At 40.9% G+C, this 20,359-nt stretch overlaps 1 protein-coding gene across 2 annotated transcripts; it reads left to right on the forward strand.

Annotated features, from left to right (window-relative positions):
* Window positions 1–1,404: 1,404 nt before the first annotated feature.
* ZC3HC1 (zinc finger C3HC-type containing 1) lies at window positions 1,405–20,087 on the forward strand. 2 transcript variants are annotated; one of them, XM_082662184.1, is made up of 10 exons: window positions 1,405–1,660; window positions 3,145–3,256; window positions 5,357–5,507; window positions 6,349–6,432; window positions 12,941–13,068; window positions 14,072–14,229; window positions 14,991–15,234; window positions 16,032–16,274; window positions 16,738–16,944; window positions 19,189–20,087. In XM_082662184.1, exons 1-10 carry the CDS (start codon window positions 1,515–1,517, stop codon window positions 19,255–19,257), a joined length of 1,542 nt encoding a protein of 513 aa, XP_082518310.1. In that variant the 5' UTR covers window positions 1,405–1,514; the 3' UTR covers window positions 19,258–20,087. The 2 variants fall into 2 exon arrangements, with proteins under 2 accessions (XP_082518310.1, XP_082518311.1); XM_082662185.1 differs by having other exon boundaries at window positions 16,062–16,274; window positions 19,189–20,086.
* Window positions 20,088–20,359: the final 272 nt, after the last annotated feature.

Raw genomic sequence — 20,359 nt, forward strand, 5'->3', positions numbered from 1 at the left:
CAGCCAAATAAGTAAATAAATAAACATTAAAAAAATTTTTTTTTCATCTATTCTCCTCACATTTTCTTTTCCTCCAGAACTTTAAAGCAAATCCCAGACGTCATACTAGTTCACCCATAAACACCTCAAGACGTATCTCTTATAAGTAAGGATTTTTTTTGGCCACGACACGAGGCTTGTGGGATCTTAGTCACACAACCAGGGATGGAACCTGGGTCCTCAGCAGTAACAGTACCGAGTCCTACCCCCTAAACCACCAGGGAATTCCCAGTAAGGACTTTTAAAAACCATAATCACAGTGCCATTATCACATATAACAAAACTAAATAAGTCTTTAATATTAACTAATTCTCTGTCCATATGCAAATTTTGCAAAGGAATGATGATAATGATTGGCATCGAACTGAAGCTGGCTAAGGAGGGAAGAAATAAGGTGGTATTGTTCGGAACAATGGAAAGGCTGAGATCAATAGGCTGAAAGTCCTGGTGGGCGGGAATAACTACTGAAGTTAGGAGCCCACAGAGAGTGAGCTGGCGGGGGATGGGAGGGGTTGGGGGGTGGCCCCACTTTTACCTTTGCCCATTGCTCAGTCACATCAGTCTCTTTTTTCTGTTTATTATATGAGGAAAACTCCTTCCAGTTTGGGATGCTGTTAGAGTCTGTGTAGATCTCTTTCCCACAATCTCATCTATTTTAACTCCAGCACAGATGCTCTCAGGAGAATCTGTAGACTGAATTAGGTCCTCCTTTACCCTAACCCTAACCCTTGGGATTTCTTTGGAGCACTTGTAATTTCAGAAGTTCAGGAAAACGTATTTTTTTAATGTCTAACTTCACTAAAAATTACGTCTCCTTTATTCACTGCTGTCATTGCCAGCGCCGAGGACAGCGTCAGTAGGACACCCTCAATAGATAATTTTTGGACAAAGCAGGGAAGAAGTGTTCGATAACGGCAAACGCCAGACTTCTAAACCCACCCATAACACGGTTTCTAAGGATTCTAAATTATTTACTCTCAAGTGACTGTCGCCATTCCCTCACATGTAAAAAGATAAACTTAGCAAAGTCTTGTCAGTTAATTATCTTAAGACTAAATTGGGCCCCTCAATCCTGCTGAACTCGGAGAGACAGCGCTCTAAAAACCTCTTATCAAGCCAAGTATGCTCGTACATAAAGGAAACGACTAATCTTGGTGTTTAACCAGAGCCCTCCTGCAAGGGTCCACCTCGGTTTTGTTTGTTTGGGCCACGCCGCGGGGCATGCGGGATCTAAGCTCCCCGACCAGGGGATGGAACCCACACTCCCTGCAATGCAAGCGCGTAGTCTTAATCACTGGACCGCCAGGGAAGTCCCTACCTCGTTCTAAAATGACCAAGAAGGGCTGGGCCCGGCGGTGTCGCCCGGCAGGTTGCTTGGGCCAACGCGTGGGAAGCCAAAAGAGGATCCTAACAGCTCAGAACGGAAGTTCCTGAGCCTTCATACGCGCCGGGAAGCAACTCGGAAACGGACCAAGATGGCGGCGCCCACTGAGGGGCTAACGTTTGCCGCGGGGGTCGAAAAGAATTGTAGTGCGGTTGTTCGCTCCCCAGAAGAGACTCCCCAGAAAGTCCGACAGCTGATAGATGAGGGGATTGCCCCGGAAGAGGGAGGCGCCGAAGTGTGAGTCCGCGAGTCCACCCTGGGTCTGGCGACGGCGGATTGGAGAGGGTTTGGGGGACTCAGGCCAGGGTAGGATACCCTGGGTCTGTAACTCGGGCGATGGGAATGGCTGCGACTCGGGATCTTGAAGAGACTGGGGTTCCAGTCGCTCAGTCGGCTTTAATCTTCTGCTCGGGAGGTACTGGGCGCAATTTTGCCTTAAGACAGGTTTTGGAAGGAAGGAAAAAGACAGGACCGCGAACTGAATATGCGCACCTGATTTCTCTTAGACTTCTTAACCTTTTTAAGTCCTAGACACCTTTGGCAGCCTGGTAAAGTTTGTGAACACCTTCTGAGAATTATATTTTTAAATGCATAAAGTAAATTACATAGGATTATAAAGGATACCAATTACGTTGGAATGCAGTTATCAAGAAGTAAAAGAAAAAAAGTGATGCAGTAAAACGCTTCATTATTTAAGAGTTAAATAATATCTAGTAATAGGTCTGTTATCTACCATAATTTTGAAGTAGCGAGAGCATAAACGGTATTTCAAAACATGTGCAACAACCATAATGTGGTGACAAAATACCTGTGATTTCCATTGATGACAAATTTACAGATACTGCTGATGCTACTGTGGTTTTTTAAATTATCTTCATTCATAATGGAGGGAAATGCTACATTTCAGTTAGAGGTTACCAAAATAAATGTCATTTTTTTCTATCCAAGTTTATGGAGGCTCTGAATTTTTTCCAAGATCCACACCTCCCTGAGGCTGTCACTCTCAGAAGGATTCTTAGAATAAATTACTTTATTTTGAGTTATAATACTTGGTGTAATCTTACTTTTATTAAAATTACTTTTGTCTTCAGCAGTTCCTCCCTCTAAACTTCCCAGGTGCTGTTGAAATGCCTTTCACTGAATATAAAAGAATTGTTTTGCTGGTTTTTTTCTCCTTGAATTTTTTCATGAAATAGCTAAAATTCTTTACTTTGATTTAAATTTTCAAATTAGTTCCTTTGGGGAAAAAGTGCATAGCAAGGATCAATCCAGGTAGAAATATCAAAATTGTCATTTTCTGCTGTTAAAATAGTTAAATTTCTAAGATGGTTCAAATTGGATAATGCACAGAAGCTTTGAGTCTTATTTTGTGTTTACAAAAATTATGCAAAATACTGTTGGGGAGCAATGAGTGAGGTAGCATAGTTTGCCAGTATAGGATTAGTGGAGCATGGTCAAGGTAGAAATTGCTTGAAACTTAGTTATGGCCAAACTGTAGAGATTTGAATGCCAGTCTGAAGAATTTGGATTCTGCTTAGTAAGTATTGTGAAACTATTGACAGTGTTAAACAGAAAAATTACCTGACTGAAATGATATTTAGAAAGGTTAAAATCCAGAGTGGCGTGATTGATGATACAATGTGCAGAGAAGCTAGATAAAAAACGTTTAGGCAAAGTGATACCTTGAAAGGATTACCAATAGTTCTGCCACTTTATTTTAGGAAGGACACATCTGCCACACTCCAGTCAGTTAATGGATCACCGCGAGCAGAAGAACCTCCATTGGAATCTAGAAGCAAAGAAGCCTTCTTTAGCAGAGTGGAAACCTTTTCTATATCCTTTTTGGTTTGAGTGAGTTGCACTTTCTGCCTGCTTCTGGAATTATTCTCCTAGGAGTAACACCACTTTCTCTGATGTTTTTAATTTTTAGAATTAAACTTGGTAAGAAATTTGGCTGGAGTTCCATGGGCTCTTCACAGGGATAGTTCACAACATGGCAGCGGGCTTCAGTCAGAGTGAGCAAGCAAGAGAGAGCAAGATAGAAGCTAGGTCTCAACTGACATCACATCACTTTTGCCATTTTCTATTTGCTAGAGTGTTTTTAATTTAAAGCAATTACAGACTTATAGAAAGATTGCACAGGTTACAAAGAACTTCCATGTGAGTACTTGAAAGTAAGTTGCCAAAGTGACACCTCATTACCCCCAAATATTTCCCACAAACAAGGACTTTCTCTTACATAACCACAATGAAACCATCAAAATTGGGAAATTCACATAATAAATTACTGCCATATAACCCTTACATCATAATCATTCCATCAATTGTAGTAATAATGTTCTTTATAGCAAAAGGATCCAGTTGAGAATCCTCAGTTTTTCCTTGAATTTCATGACCTTGATACTTTTGAAGATTATAGGCCAGTTATTTTATAGAGTGTATCTCAACTTGCATTTGTCTGATGTTTCATTATGATTAGATTCAGGTTATGTAGGAATATCACAGAAGTAACGCTGTGTTCTCATTGCATCCTGTCAGGTGGCACATGATTTTGATCTGTCCCTTTACCCTCGATCATCATTTTGATCAATTGATTAAGGGAGTGTCTGTCCTGTTTTCCATTGTAAAGTAGCGTTTTCCTCCTTTGTAATTAAACTTTTGTGGGGATGTGCTTTGAAACCATGTAAATATCACATTCCTCATCAAACTTTATGTAACTTATTGTAGCAGCATGGGCTCATGATTTCCTTTTTTATTCAATGGGTCATAATCCATTACTATTACATATTTTGAGATTCCAGTTGCCCTTGATTTGGTGAGTGGGAGCCCCATGTAGATGCTCTTTACACCCCACTTGGCTACAGCACCCCAAGGTAGACCCCCCTCTGTATGGACTCCCTCTTTACCCGACTTGGCTTTTTTTTTTTGGCTTTTGACACCATGCGATGAGCTGTCTTCCCACCTCCTGGCTTAATCCTCTGCCTTGCTCACCACCTGGTGGCTTTAGGACTGAATTGTTCAGGAAGGGGAAAGTATTTTAACCATGCTTCTACTCCTGTTCCTTGGATTAATTCCTGATATTGACAAAGCATTTAAAATCATTTTCTTTTGTTGTTTTTTTGTTCCCATTGGATATAAATTGATTGCCACTTGGATATGATAATTATTTATTTAACTTAAGCTAGTTAAGTGATTCTATTACTTTTATTCTACATAATCCAAACTCCTTTAACATTTATATTTAGATTCTGTTTCTAGCCTTCAGTCCTCCTTTTGCTGCTATTAGAATGTTTTCAAGTTCCTATATCCCTTGTAAAAATACAGAACTTTCCTGCATCTTTTATGTTTTATCCTTTTTTTTTTCCTGTGCTCTGTAAAACAAGAGCTCTATAGGTAAAATAGAAAAAGCTGAGTGTTGAATATTAAAGATCAATAAATATTTTAGGACATATTTCCCATGCACATACTTACAGATGCTCTTGATGCTCTCAGCTTACTTAAAACACACATACCACACACACGTTAGTATATAACAATCAAATTTGGGGTAGGGAGGAATAAGGAATATTATTAATTTTACTGACTTTATTCTTCAGAAGGCAAAAGTGGATGTGATACAATAGGAGAGCAGAGATGAGTGATAAAATATTTCAGCTTGTTTGACCTTCACCATCCCTTACTGCTTAGGCAAATCCCAGTGCTTTCACTAGTGTTTTCAAATCCCTAGTATTTCATATTAAGCAAAAGCGAATGGCTTTTCTACTGTACCCCACAACCAATAATAAAATAAACATTTTAAACATATAAAATGCATAGGGCTTCCTGTTGCTTTTCCTCTTAATGTGTTTATTCCTATAAACATTGAGTTAAAGTTTTCATTTCTGACTTGTTCATTTTAAGGTACATGCATGTTGTTTTTCTTAATGTGAATACTCTTTGAAATGGGCAGGAAAGCCCCCTGAGCTGTCTCCACTGGTCTGTGCAAAATATGGCTGGGTCACAGTTGAATGTGATATGCTGAAGTGCTCCAGCTGTCAAGCTTTTCTCTGTGCCACTTTACAACCAGCTTTTGATTTTGACAGATGTAAGTATAAAGTACAAATTACATTTTTCTCCATATTCAAAAGACATCTATACTAGGTTTTTTGTTTTTTTTTTTTGCGGTATGCGGGCCTCTCACTGTTGTGGCCTCTCACTGTTGTGGCCTCTCCCGTTGCGGAGCACAGGCTCCGGACGCGCAGGCTCAGCGGCCATGGCTCACAGGCCCAGCCGGTCTGCGGCATGTGGGATCTTCCTGGACTGGGGCACGAACCCGTGTCCCCTGCATCGGCAGGCGGACTCTCAACCACTGCGCCACCAGGGAAGCCCTATACTAGTTTTTCTGAAACGACCAGTCACTTGTGTTTGATCAAAGAATGTGTACTTCTGTATATAACAAGGTGAATTTGTGATTGTCTTCACCCTAATTACTAGCTTTAGTCATTACTTTTTTTTTTTTTTTTTTTTTTAAAGCTCAGCTACTTTAGAGTGAACCTGACTTTGTGTATTCTGGGAAACTAACAGCAGTATGTTTATTTTATAGTTCCGAAATTTATACTTAGGCTAAGAGACACAGGACTTTTATGAAGGCTCACATTTTGGAATGCCTGCCTTATAAGATACATGATATCTCCTTTGTTATTGCTTTCAGAATCTTGATTTAGAACTTGTTTTGTGAAAAATATTAAGATGATTCAGTTGCTAATATTTCATATCTTTAAAATTTTTCTGAGTTATTTTAATTCTTAGTTGTATCTATACTCTTAAAGGCTTTTGGTCATTGGATTTTGAATCTATATAAGACATTGTTTTTTTTTTTGTTTTTTTTTTTGTTTTTTTTTTTTAAGACATTGTTTTTAAGGCATTGTTATCTATTCGGGTTTCAGATAAGGAACGATGTGCTGAGCTGAAGAAAGCCTTGTGTACTGCCCATGAGAAGTTCTGTTTCTGGCCAGACAGCCCCTCTCCAGGTACTTATTTACAAAATTTCCCATTTACCATCTCTTCTTGGTCAATGCGGGGTTCTTTTGTTTTGTTTTTTTGCTTGTTTGTTTATTTGTTTTTAATTGGGGTATAGTTGCTTTACAATGTTGTGTTAGTTTCTGCTGTACAGCGAAGTGAATCAGCTATATGTATACATATATCCCCTCTTTTGGATTTCCTTCCCATTTAGGTAACCACAGAGCATTGGGTAGAGTTCCCTGTGCTATACAGCAGGTTCTCATTGGTTATCTATTTTATACATATTAATCTATATATGTCAATCCCAATCTCCCAGTTCATCCCCACCCCTGGTCATTGCGTTTCTCATATTGTCTATTTCTTTGAGAAAATCTAGCCTTTGAAGTTTCTTTTTCCTCCTGTCTATTTGTGCTTTACAAGAGAACTAATATTCATTCACTTATTGTGTTATTTATTAAGTGCATTTGACATGCCAAAGGTTTAATCGTACATACATTATCCAATTTAATCCTCTCAGGGGCCCTGGGAGGTAGATATCAACCTGATTTTTAGGTGAGGAAACTGAGAATCAGAAATCTTTCTTTTTTTACTATTTTATTTATTTGTTTGTTTGCTTGCTTATTGCTGCATTGGGTCTTAGTTGCTGCGCGCGGGCTTTCTCTAGTTGTGGCAAGCAGGGGCTACTCTGTGTTGTGGTACGCAGTCTTCTCATTGCGGTGGCTTCTCTTGTTGTGGAGCACGGGTTCTAGGCGCGCAGGCTCAGTAGTTGTGGCTCGCAGGTTCTAGAGCACAGGCTCAGTAGCTGTGGCGCACGGGCTTAGTTGCTCCACGGCATGTGGGATCTTCCCGGACCAGGGCTCAAACCCGTGTCCCCTGCATTGACTGGCAGATTCTTAACCACTGTGCCACCAGGGAAGTCCCAAGAATCAGAAGTCTTAAAACCAGCTAGTGAGGAGCCATGACCATGGTTTTATCTGATCTCAGACTCTCTGCTTTTCCCACCAGAGCAAACAGCCCCATGTTCTACCCAGGCTTCCTGGTACACTAATGGCACTAACGGTGGCAGTTAAATATGGTTCAGTTGCTAAAGAAGACTCACAGGACCCCACATGAGAGTGATTACAAATCTACAGTTTATTACAGTAAAACAGCACAATATATCAGTAGCACTGAAGTAAGGATATCATCACAGCCAAAGACTGCCCCATGGTAAGGGGTCTGGAGAGGCCAGGTGCAGGCTCCTCTTGTCCTTCTCGTGTAAGGGCTGTGACAGTACGCACTCTCTCTCGAATCAGAAACCACTGATGTGTGCACAAAATGCTTCAGAACAAGGGAGCCCAAGACGTAGTCTCAAGTGGGATTTGCTTTTATTTTGCTGGCCGTGTTGGCATATTCCTGCTGAGTAACCAGCTTCAACAGCCGAGCCCGCCAGGGGGCTCACCAAGACCAGGGACAAAACTCTTTGGACCCATGTTTACAGTGCAGCACTATTAATTCATATATTTCATGCTTGACAGGACCAGCTCCATGTAGGTATGTTTTTTATTTCAGTAGGACAGCTCAGGCTAATTCCAGGGTCACTGATGCCCAGGAATATTCCATGAGTGACCACTAAGAGGAAAAAATAGTTGGAAAGTGACCGTAGAGTGCCATCTACTGATATATGAAGAGGTGATAGAAAAGGAATTATTAAGAAATAAAATTTTTAAAGTGAAAATGACTGTATAACAAGGATTTCCTGCTGTTGGCCTAGCTGTTTCACGGTGTAGTATAACAAAACTCAGTCCTATGCGTATTTGAATCTTCTCTGTCCAGTGCACCCAGGGCAGAGATAGATTCTCTATCTGCTAAGGCCTATGTTGGTGGTTGCGAACTCTTGCTACCATGCACTCTACTTTCTTTTTTTTTTTGCATTTTAATTTTTTTGTACAATTTTTAAAGGTTACTTTCCATTTATAGTTATTACAAAATATTGGCTGTATTTCCCATGTTGTACAATACACTCTACTTTCTTGGTCCCATTTGTGACTTCAGCTACCACCTACTTGAAGACTTCTGACTTCTATTCAGATCTCTCTTTAGAACTTGACTCATATTTTCAACTACCTTCTAAACATTTCCACTTAAAATCTTACAGGTACCTAGAACTCAAAATATACAAAACTGATTTCTTCATCTTATGCTTAAAACTTTATTCACTTCTTATGTTGTCTCCATCTTGGTAGATGTTACTTACTTCTCCCTCCAGTTATGCTACCCAAAAACCTGAAAGTCACCTTAGATGCCCCTCCTTATCATCACCAGGTGGTCCTATCCATTCTACCTCCTAAATAGATCTCAAATATGACCTTCCAATTATATCATCCCTTGATTTGTTTTTTGTTTTTTTTTTTGCGGTACGCGGGCCTCTCACTGCTGTGGCCTCTTCTGTTGCGGAGCACAGGCTCCGGATGCGCAGGCTCAGCGGCCATGGCTCACAGGCCTAGCCGCTCCGCGGCATGTGGGATCTTCCCGAACTGGGGCACGAACCCGTGTCCCCTGCATCAGCAGGTGGACTCTCAACTGCGCCACCAGGGAAGCCCCCTTGATTTGTTTTTTTAACATTCAAGAGACTTTTGTGTGGAGAAAAGAAAACCTCAACTATTTATACTTTAATGCTTGCATTTATTAAGCATATCTAATAAAATTGTGAAGGTAATTTTTTTCTAACATTTACCAATAATTACAAACTAAATTAAATCACTGTAAACATTTTAAATTGCAATTACTAATTTATTAGGACTGATTATTTTGAGCATATCATATACTTTAAAGTAGACAAAATACACACATACATTAATTGTAAAACACATATTTAAACTTATGTGAAGACATTTTCATGATGGGATTAATTTCTTCTCTGTTCACTCTTTTCCCTTCATAGGTTTTTAGTGGTACTTTCTTAGGGTTGTAACAATCAGACCAAATCCTGAATTAGAAGATGATCAGATAGGTTTTGGGACCTGGTTTCTTCTCCCAAGTTTTGTTAAACCAAAGCCACTGGTCATCAGGACGTGTTTCCGTTTTATTATTAAACCTCACTTTTTTAAAGTCCACACCTTTCTCATTGATTTCAGTTTTTTATTACGTGACTTTCCTAGTAAAATGATGCATCTTTTAAAATTAATGACTTTTTTGACCTATTTGGTTGCTTGCAACAACTTTAAATAATTTTTTAAAATTTATTTGTTTATTTTTGTCTGTGTTTGGTCTTCATTGCTGTGCGCAAGCGTTCTCTAGTTGCGGCGAGCGGGGGCTACTCTTTGTTGTGGTGCGCGGGCTTCTCATCACGGTGTCTTGTCTTGTTGCAGAGCACGGGCTCTAGGCACGCGGGCTTCAGTAGTTGTGGCACGAGGGCTCAGTAGTTGTGGCTCACGGGCTCTAAAGCGCAGGTTCAGTAGTTGTGGCACACGGTCTTAGTTGCTCTGCGGCATGTGGGATCTTCCCAGACCAGGAATCGAACCTGTGTCCCCTGCATTGGGAGGCGGATTCTTAACCACTGCACCACCAGGGAAGTCCCAACTTTAAATAATTTGATAAACTCTTAAGGAATATTTTGTTACCCTTGAATATAGAAAGTGTCTCTGTTTTATTTTTAACTTCTTGAGTAATTTCTAAGATTGTGGAGTGTTTCAAGTATAGAAAAAATTGTAGATAATAATAAGAAACATCTCTGTATCTACCACCCAACCCCACCTAATACTAACATTTTGCTATCCTTGCAAAACCACCCCCCCCTGCTTTCTTTCTGTTAATCAGGAAGAATTACAGATACAGCTGTGTAGTCTTCCCCAATCTCATTCCCTGCCTCCCTGTCCTGTAATAACTACTATCCTGAATTTGGTGTCCATGATTTGCTTACATGGTTTCTATGTCTACAACATTTACATGTATCTAGAAGCAATATATATGGCACTATTTATTTGTTTTAAAATTTTCATTGAATGTTATCATTCTATATATATTCTGCAACCTACTTTTGTAGGGGGAGTCAACTTTTTTTTAATTAATCCATGTTGTCACATGTAGCATGTTTGAAGCTTTATAAGTAGGGCCATCTAAAATTTTAGTCTTCTAGGAGATGAGGGATAGTGTTTATCTAGTTAACTTTCCATTTGGGAAAACTAGCTTATTCATTTTAGAACCTCCTGTCAAACCATCTTTGTACATGATTGTTGTGTGTGACTGTAACTCGAACACCCTTTTCCCCAAGTTATGTGTCATCACAAGTGCTAATCAATCCTTCCTGTACTTGGTACACTTCCTACCTACTCTGATTCTATTTAGCATATTCGCTCTTCCCTTCTCTGCTTACACAGATTTTGAGCTTTTAGATGTATAGATTACTGTTTTTCATAAAATTTGGGAAGTTTTCAGTTAGTATGTCTTCAAATACTCTTTCTGCCCCTTTCCCTGCCCTTCTTCTGTGTCTCCCATTATGCAGATGTTGGTGTGCTTGATAGTGTTCCTTCATTCAAAATTGATGCTCCTTCTCTCCATCCTTATGCCATTCATATCTTAGAGGGATTACTATTTTAAATCACCTTCATGTCTGCTAAGCTTATTTCTTTGCATCCAGACTGACCCCTTAGTCTCTGCTCTAAACTAATACATATTGTCTATAATATCACTTTCACTTCTTCCTTTTAAAAAAATCTTCCAGTAGTTTCTCATCACATACATTAATAAAATCATGGTCTGGCTGCTGTCTATACTTTAACCTTCTCTCCGACTAGTCTCCCCACAGGAATACTGTGTTCCAACCCTGTGAGACTATTTAGAATTCCCCACATGTGCTATCCTCTAGGGCTTTACTTTTACACACTGTTGTTGGTCTTTCCAATTCAGCTTAGACCTGACTTCTTCTGAGAAACCTTTCCTGAGACTCTGCTTTTTAAACATAATCACAGGGACTTCCCTGGTGGTCCAGTGATTAAGACTCCATGCTCCCAATGCAGGGGCACGGGTTTGATCCCTGGTCTGGGAACTAAGATCCCGCATGCTGCACAGTGTGGCCAAAAAATAAACATAATCACAAAAGTACTATCACAGCTCTATCCAAAAAAATCAGTAATTTCTTTTTCTTTTATTGTTTATTTTTCCAGCTTTATTGAAGTATAATTGACAAAATTGTAAGATATTTAAAGTATGCAGGGGGCTTCCCTGGTAGCACAGCGGTTAAGAATCTGCCTGCCAATGCAGGGGACACGGGTTCGAGCCCTGGTTGGGAAAGATCCCACATGCCGCGGAGCAACTAAGCCCGTGCGCCACAACTGCTGAAGCCCGTGTGCCACAACTACTGAAGCCTGTGCGCCTAGAGCCTATGCTCTGCAACAACAGAAGCCACTGCAATGAGAAGCTCGCACGGCACAACGAAGAGTAGCCCCCGCTTGCCGCAACTAAAGAAAGCCCACGCGCAGCAGCAAAGACCCAACGCAGCCAAAAATTAATTAATTAATTAATTAATTTATTAAAAAGTATGCAATGTGGTGATCTGATATACATATACACTGTGAAAGAATTTCCCTGCCCCCATCAAGTAAATTAATTCTTTTTTGAAAATTGCATTATGGGGCTTCTAGGAACCAAAGTGTAGTATTAGAGTGAGATGATAAGGATTTTAAATATTAGGGCATTTGATTCTGGGACCCAAGAAATTGTAATCATTTTAAGACCAAAAGTACTAGAAGTTTAGCTCTATCAAATGATGTTAAAAACCATACTGTAATCATTTTGTTGTTGAGAAATAAAAATCAGTACTCTGATAACTGATCTTTTAGCATCAGAAAATTAATATTATTTAATAATAGCAAATATCTGTTGGGTGCTTCCGTGGTGGCACAGTGGTTGAGAGTCTGCCTGCCAATGCAGGGGACACGGGTTTGAGCCCTGGTCTGGGAGGATCCCACATGCCGCGGAGCAACTAGGCCTGTGAGCCACAACTACTGAGCCTGCGCATCTGGAGCTTGTGCTCCACAACAAGAGAGGCCGCGACAGTGAGAGGCCCCACGCACCGCAATGAAGAGTGGCCCCCGTTCGCCGCAACTAGAGAAAGCCGTCGCACAGAAACGAAGACCCAACACAGCCAAAAAGAATAAATAAATTTAAATATATATATATATATCTATTGGTAGGAGTAATGAGAAATCTGTAAATTATGTGAGATATTGTCTCTGCCCTTAAGGAAAATAAAACATTACTGAGATTAAACCTAAAAACAATACCTAAAACAATCCTAAAAAACAAGTGATTAATAATGATGAAGTAACTGTGATACATAGCACTTACTGTACACTGGGAACTATTTTTAGCACTTCAGTTACATTATTTTAATTGATTATCACAAGTCTAGGTGTTATTGTTAATTTCTTAATATCATTGAATATCATCAATTTACATTTCCCCTGTTGTTCTATACATGCTTTTTATTTTTTATAATTTGTACCAATATAATCTCCCAGTTTACTTTTTCCACAGATCGATTTGGGATGTTGCCATTGGATGAACCTGCGGTTCTTGTTAGTGAATTCCTAGATCGTTTTCAAAGCCTTTGTCACTTGGATTTCCAGCTTCCTTCCCTGAGGCCAGAGGACTTAAAAACTATGGTGAGTTTTTCTTGGCTAGCATACAGTGGCCTTCAGTTGTCGCCAGCATGAAGCATTTCTTTTAATGACAAGAGGCTACAGATAGCTAAGACGAGAACTACTTGTTTGTCTCTTAACTGACCTTTTTCAATCTCTACCGTAAAGAGGACTTGAGGGTTTAAATAAGTGAGTTCCATTTAAACTTTTAGATATGATTCTTTAAGTGGCGTAAATTCAATTTTATCTCAATTTGTTACTGAAACATTTAACAGAAGATACTGAAATGTGGCTTCATATGGTTTATCGCATACTATTTTCCAAAAGAAAGCGCTGGAGAAGTTATAAACTCCCTTTTCCCTTGTAAATAGAAATTTTGAAATGCTCTGTCCTATCTGCACTTTGAAACTGAATATTTACTGTCCCATTTCATCATCCTGTGGGTATTCTGTCAAGACAGACTTTACTGTAAGAAATAGAAGCTATTATTTTGCTTCTTCAAGTTGAGAAGCTATTATGGATTTTAGCACCAAACTGTTAGCCTCTGATGCCTATTATAAATGTCCTCCTGTCTCTAGTCAATGAAAGTTTTTTCACCCTGTCATAATGCTTTCTTATTCTTAGAACAAAAGTAAAGACTGTGGCAAGGTCTTTTGTGGTGTCAAAAGTAAATTCATTGCCAGGCCAAGAAATTAGTAGTAGTCTGTTGTGATTATTTGGGTTTGAAGTTTACAGGTTTCAGGGAAAATATGCAATTGGTAATTTGAAAACAAGTTAGTACTAAGAGAAGATGTGGTAGTTCCAGAAACACTGCTCCCTTTCTCAATCAGCAGATCCAGGGCAGTTCAGAAAGCTCCTGTGTGATACCTTAGCCTGTGCTGGAAGTAAGTCTTCTCCAATGAAGAGAATTGTCTTCGTGTTTGTCATTTTTTTCATGATTTTTGCCTTGTATCACCTAGGTACATCATTATCTATGACTTTTCATGGTGGTTGAAACTTTAAGTCATTTCTCTTGATTCCTTTGTAGTGCTTGACAGAAGACAAGATCAGTCTTCTCCTGAACCTGCTTGAAGATGAACTTGATCACGGAACTGATGAGAGAAAAACTGCAACCAAACTAGGTTCAGACATCATCCAAATCCATGTCACTGCCTGTATTCTCTCCATGTGTGGCTGGGCGTGTAGGTTAGTGAATTTGCCTGGGGACATAAACTGTGACAACATTATATACCCACACACAGCAGTTACTCCTAGCATTTGGAGATCACATGGTGTTTCCTGTGAGAAAAACAGTGACAAAGAAAAACTAAGGGGGTGGAGGAGGGATAGAAAGAATTAGCAACAAAACCAGAATTAGAACTCAGGAATTCTTGAACACGCCTGAACTTTGTTTCTTTTACTATCACTTCCCAGCTGGGAATTCGTGTTCCTATAAACAGTGAAGCTCCTTTCTAGTTTTAGAAAGGAAAAATCAGTTTAATTGATAGGAAGTACGGAAGGAAGCACCAGCTGGAATCCTCTAGACCCCAAGTTGGTGTCTGCATTCCAGCTGCTCAGTTCAGCAGACTCCCTCTGAGACAGAAGACTGTCAGACCAATTTTGATTTACTTTAAATATGCTTTCTTTGGTAGATTAAGCAATACTTTTCATTTACACAGAAAAACTTTAAAAGGGACATGAGAAATTTATAAAACTTACCTTTAAAATAGGCTTGCCATAGAGAGCATGCTAAGACCCCTAGATCTTTCTGTAGGAAATACGTGAGAGATGATGAAGCTGGGTCCTAGGATCGGAGGACGGGGCCCTGAGAGGAGGTGGTTCCCAGTCCCCTGGCCTGTTTCAGAGATTTGTTTGATGAGATGAAGCATACTCACAGATCATTATGCTTAGTCCCTTGAAAATGTTATCCTCTGAGAAAACGCACTTTTTTTTCTATTCCTACCTAGTTCTTCGCTGGAACCCATGCAGCTCTCCCTGATAACATGTTCACAGTGTATGAGGAAGGTGGGGCTCTGGGGCTTCCAGCAGATCGAGTCATCCATGACCGACCTGGATGCGTCCTTTGGTCTGACCAGCTCCCCCATCCCAGGCTCTGAGTGCCGGCCAGAGCGCTTCTCTCTGGTGCCTGAGTCTCCTCGGAGGATGATGACTCGGAGCCAAGATGCCACGTTTTCCCCAGGATCAGAGCAGGTATAGACTTAGTTGGGTTGTTTGGGGGGGACTTTTTATTTATTTTTTCAAATTTTATTCTGTTTTTTAAAAAATATTTATTTATTTGGCTGTGCCGGGTCTTAGTTGCAGCACATGGGATCTTTGTTGAGGTGTGTGGGATCTTTTAGTTGCGGCATGCGGGCTCTTAGTTGCAGCATGTGGGATCTAATTCCCTAACCAGGGAGCAAACCCGGGCCCCCTGCATTGGGAACGTGGAGTCTTAAGCACTACCACTGGACCACCAGGGAAGTCCTAGGGTGGACTTTTTTTTTTTTTCAGTACACGGGCCTTTCACTGTTGTGGCCTCTCCCATTGCGGAGCACAGGCTCCGGACGCGCAGGCTCAGCGGCCTCACGGGCCTAACCACTCCATGGCATGTGGGATCTTCCCGAACCGGGGCACGAACCCATGTGACCTGCGTCGGCAGGCAGACTTTCAACCACCGCGCCACTAGGGAAGCGCTCAGGGTGGACTTTTTAAAAACAGCATTCTTACCAAAAGTGTTGTTGGCAGAAAAGTTGGAAATTAACTTAGGTTGTATAATTAACTTAGGTTAAACTTCACTTATAACCGCATTGACAAGAATATTACAGAGTGGCTTTATCACCAGTTGCAATGGAGATGCTAAATTCATTATTTTGTATAGAAATCTAATATTCTTTGAAGAGTTTAGTTATGTAAACAGTTCAGAAACTAAATTCTTATAGTTTTAAAAATATTAGCTTTCACATGCTTCCAGAAATATTTCTCCTGACCATAGTCATTAATGTCATTAGGGTACTTCCATCATCTCCCCTTTCCTTCAGGCTGAAAGGAGCCCAGGTCCCATTGTCTCTAGAACTCGAAGCTTGGACTCTTCCAGTCCTGTTGACCGTCCTGAGCCAGAGGCCGCTAGCCCCACCCCCAGAACCCGCCCAGTGACACGAAGCATGGGAACAGGAGACGCCACTGGCCTAGAAGTGCCATCTAGTCCTCTTCGGAGAGCCAAGCGGGCTCGCCTCTGCTCTTCCAGCAGCTCGGTGAGTTTGCCTGCATGTGTGGAGGCCCCTGAGCACAGCAGCACCCAAGCCCTCACCATGCAGCACAGAGAAGCAGGCATGAGCTGAGACTGGTCCTGTGGCTATAAGGAGGCCATGAGAATAAGTTTAAAGGTGGGACAGTTGGGTGACCAGAGGGAAAAAAAATTTAATGGTTTTGCCATTTGTTTCTTTGGGACATCTTCTGGCAATGTAATAAATTTGTCTTGCCCAAGGGACAGTAGTGAGAAAAGAGGATAGACCTGATAAGGGATGGTTTAACACAAAGGGAGTAAAAGAATTTTAAAAGTGAGAGGGAAATACATAGGCGAAGTTTAAAGGAGAACGTAAAACTAGAAACGTGGGCATTGTGAGATTCTAGAGTTGACAATTTATAGCAATGCCTCCCTGAACTTACATAGTATCTGCCCTTCATTAACACGGATTCCTCTTCCTCCTCTCTCAGGACACATCTTCCCGAAGCTTCTTTGATCCCACTTCTCAGCATAGAGACTGGTGTCCTTGGGTGAATATCACATTTGGAAAAGAAACCAGGGAGAATGGTGGAACTGAGGTAGATGCCAGCACCCCGGCAGAGCCAGGCTGGAAGGCAGTGCTGAACATCCTCTTGGCCCACAAAGAGTCTAACCAGCCAACTGAAACCGACTCCATGGTGAGATAAGCCATTGCCCTGACCATGTGCAGCACTTCCTGTTTATGGGATGAGGAGAGGAGGCTGGTCCTATAATTAGCACCCTGCCTGCCCACAGCTTTCATAAGTCAAGGTAGACACAGTCTGGGTTCATCCTAGAGAACAGGCATGGGACTGGTTCATTCTTTCTGCAGTTTAGCATATGGCATTCCACCGAATTCTGATAAATTCTTTGTCTTCTCCACTCAAATGACTCGAAGTAGAAAAGGAATACAGAAACAGAAAGGGATAACAGGCTGCTGCTAGTGTTGCAGAGCAGCTGCTTTTTCCATCTGAGTTACTGTCACTTGCACTTGGAGCCTGGCCAGTTAACTTAGCTGTCAGGATGGAGCACTGTGCTCCGCCACCACGACCTTGATTTCATTCCTTATGGTGGGCACGTTACTTTGCTGTGTTCCGCGGCCCCCTGTGCACTGACCCTCAGCTGCCATCACAGTAATGACTGCTGCTGGTGACACTTGTGGGTAAATGCAAACCCGTCATGACAGCTGAGAAAACAACTCAAGTGTTTGCTCTGTGCAAAGGACGGAAGTGAGAGGAGGGTGGGCATTAAGGAATCACAAAAACTGCATTCTCTTTCCTTTACTGGCTCATTCCCAAACTTGCCATGTAACTTGCTTAGTGTAAATATAATAATTTCTGACCTCTGTTCCCTCCAAGGACAAAGTAAAATAATACTTGCCAGCAGATGTTTATCAGAAGCATTCCCAGATTCATGGTTTTGTAGGGTCACAGAATTCCACTGGAGGGAGCTATAGTGATGCTAGACGCCCAAGAATGTGCATTCAGGGGCTTCCCTGGTGGCTCAGTGGTTAAGAATTTGCCTGCCAATGCAGGGGACATGGGTTCAAGCCCTGGTCTGGGAAGATCCCACATGCTGCAGAGCAACTAAGGCCGTGCGCCACAACTACTGAGCCTGCGGTCTAGAGCCTGCAAGCCACAACTACTGAAGCCCGCATGCCTAGAGCCCATGCGCTGCAACAAGAGAAGCCCGCAATGAGAAGCCCACACACCGCAACGAAGAGTAGCCCCCACTCGCCGCAATTAGAGAAAGCCCACATGCAGCAACGAAGACCCATTGCAGCCAAAGATAAATTAATTAATTTAATTTTATTTATTTATTTATTTATTTATTTATTTTTTTGGCCGTACTGCGTGGCACGCGGGACCTTTGAAGGTCCATTTTAACAACTTGTCTTTTAAGATTCCCCACAGCTGCTGTGACTGGGAAGTACAAAACTTAGAAGCTCTGCAGTAAAGGATCTTGAAGTTAGAAAAAAGTTTATACTATTTTTCAACTTAAATCTCTCAATTGTGTCACTGTATTAACTAACTAAATTGCCCTCAGTCACAAGTAAGAGTTCAAACTTCCCTCCTGGAACTTTATTTTATTGAGACATTCAGCCACAAAGAGTATAAGAAAACAGTGAAAATGTTGTCTTCTGTCAGAAATTAGAGTGAACTTTATGGATTATCTTGCTAGATATGTTTGTGCTCTCACTGAGACCCTGTGCTTTTCACTATGACTCTCAAAGGCAGAGAGAACCACATGTTCTGCTTCACTGAGAACTTTTATCTTTTAGTGAACTGTTTTGTCTCCCTGTAACACCATTTCTCAGAATCTCAGGTCACTTCACAGACGTGATCAAGTGGCAGTGAGATTCTTCCTATTATTAGCTCTGCTGGCTAAGTCATGAGTCTGAGAAGGCCAAGGTCATAGTTTAAACTCTTAAGGGTCATTTGACTTTGTTTCATTCCTTGGCCTTAGATTATACTATTAGCACCAGCTCGGCATCTTGTAAATATGAATCCTTGTTCACAAGAGATGATGAATAGGGCCAATTCAGCATCACGGACGCGAAATCAGTGCAAAATGTGTGCTGCACTGATGCTGGGTCACAAGTGTCATCCTCACATTCAAAGATTAGGACACATAGGGATGCTTGGAAGAGGACATAAGCCGTATTTTAGAGGCTCCAGAGTATGTTAGCAGTAATCTAACAGTAGACTCAAGCTTCTTGATTTTTAGTCTGGCTTTAGGTGTATATTATATGTAGCACAATATAAGATTAACTGGTTTTACTCACTCCTAGACATATGTAGATCATTGTGGGAGAAATTTACAGACCACACCTTAAAGCTATTACCCATCCTTTGTCTCTATAAAATAATTTAATCTCTAATAATGAGCTTTTCTATTTATAGAGTCTCTCTGAGAAATCAAGGAAGGTGTTCCGAATATTCCGGCAGTGGGAATCTTTATCCTCATCCTGAAGATATTCCAGCCCTTCCTGCAGAGAAGTGGAATGAGTGGCTTTGAAAAATGAAGCCTGAATTCCCTTTTGAGCAGCTGATGCTAAGTTTTTCTCCATTCTGGTTTAATCATAAGGAGCCCCTGCCCTTGCAAAGGCATGTATGTCATCATCTGCATCTGACTGAGGGGAAAACCTGTTTGCAACACAGGGATGTGGGCTGGGAGAGGTAGGGCGACCCTGGCTCTGTTCAAGGAGTGCGTGGTTCCAAAACTCAACTGAGGACCCAGGACTTGAGCATTTTTAGTGTCTTTAGTGGGGGCAGTGTTTTGAGGACTCTTATATCCCAGGAATACATCAGTATGTGTTAATAAAATATTTGTTAAGATTCTCACAGCTGGAGAACTGTTTTCCTCCTTGTCTAATGGGCTGACATAAAGGAAGCTGAGACTGAGAAAACTACAGTGGAGCAGTAAACAAAGGCAAAATTTCAGTTTTCAGATTGGCTGCAAAGCCTGGAATTTATTTGTGATTCTAGTCGAAGAAGTATTCCTAAACCAGAGGCAAGACGTTGTTCATTATATCACCAGGAGATCTCTTGATGTGTTATAGTGAATGGTAAGCTGATAATTTTCTCTCTTCACTTTGATAATAACAGAATAAGAGACTCTTCAGAAGAGACCCCTCTCCATGTGCCTTCTAATGCAAGGCTCCCCTGAGTGGGGCTCCCCAAGGCTCTTTCACTGCTGGTGGAGAGCATTGGTGTCCATGGTGGAGAAGCTGACCCTGACCTGCCCCAACTGAATAGACTACCCATTGAGAAAGTGAGCATGAAGGAAACTAGCTATTCTCCAGAATGTTGTACTTTCTTTTAGTGACTGTGGTTGGTTGGTTTTATAACTTCTTTTATACTGAAGTATTTTAAAGAACATAGATAATATAATATTCCACCCATGCTAAACTTTAGGTTATATCTCTAAAAAACAGACCATTTTTTCTATGTACTACAGCCAACAAAAATTAATAATCCCTTAATATCATCTAATACCCAGTCCATATACAAAATTCCCAATTGTTCCAAAAATAGCCTTTACATTTTTTTTTTTTTTTTTTTTTTTTTGTGG

The sequence above is a fragment of the Grampus griseus genome (assembly GCF_964374135.1).
Source record: "Grampus griseus genome assembly, chromosome: 9".
Classification (NCBI taxonomy): domain Eukaryota; kingdom Metazoa; phylum Chordata; class Mammalia; order Artiodactyla; family Delphinidae; genus Grampus; species Grampus griseus.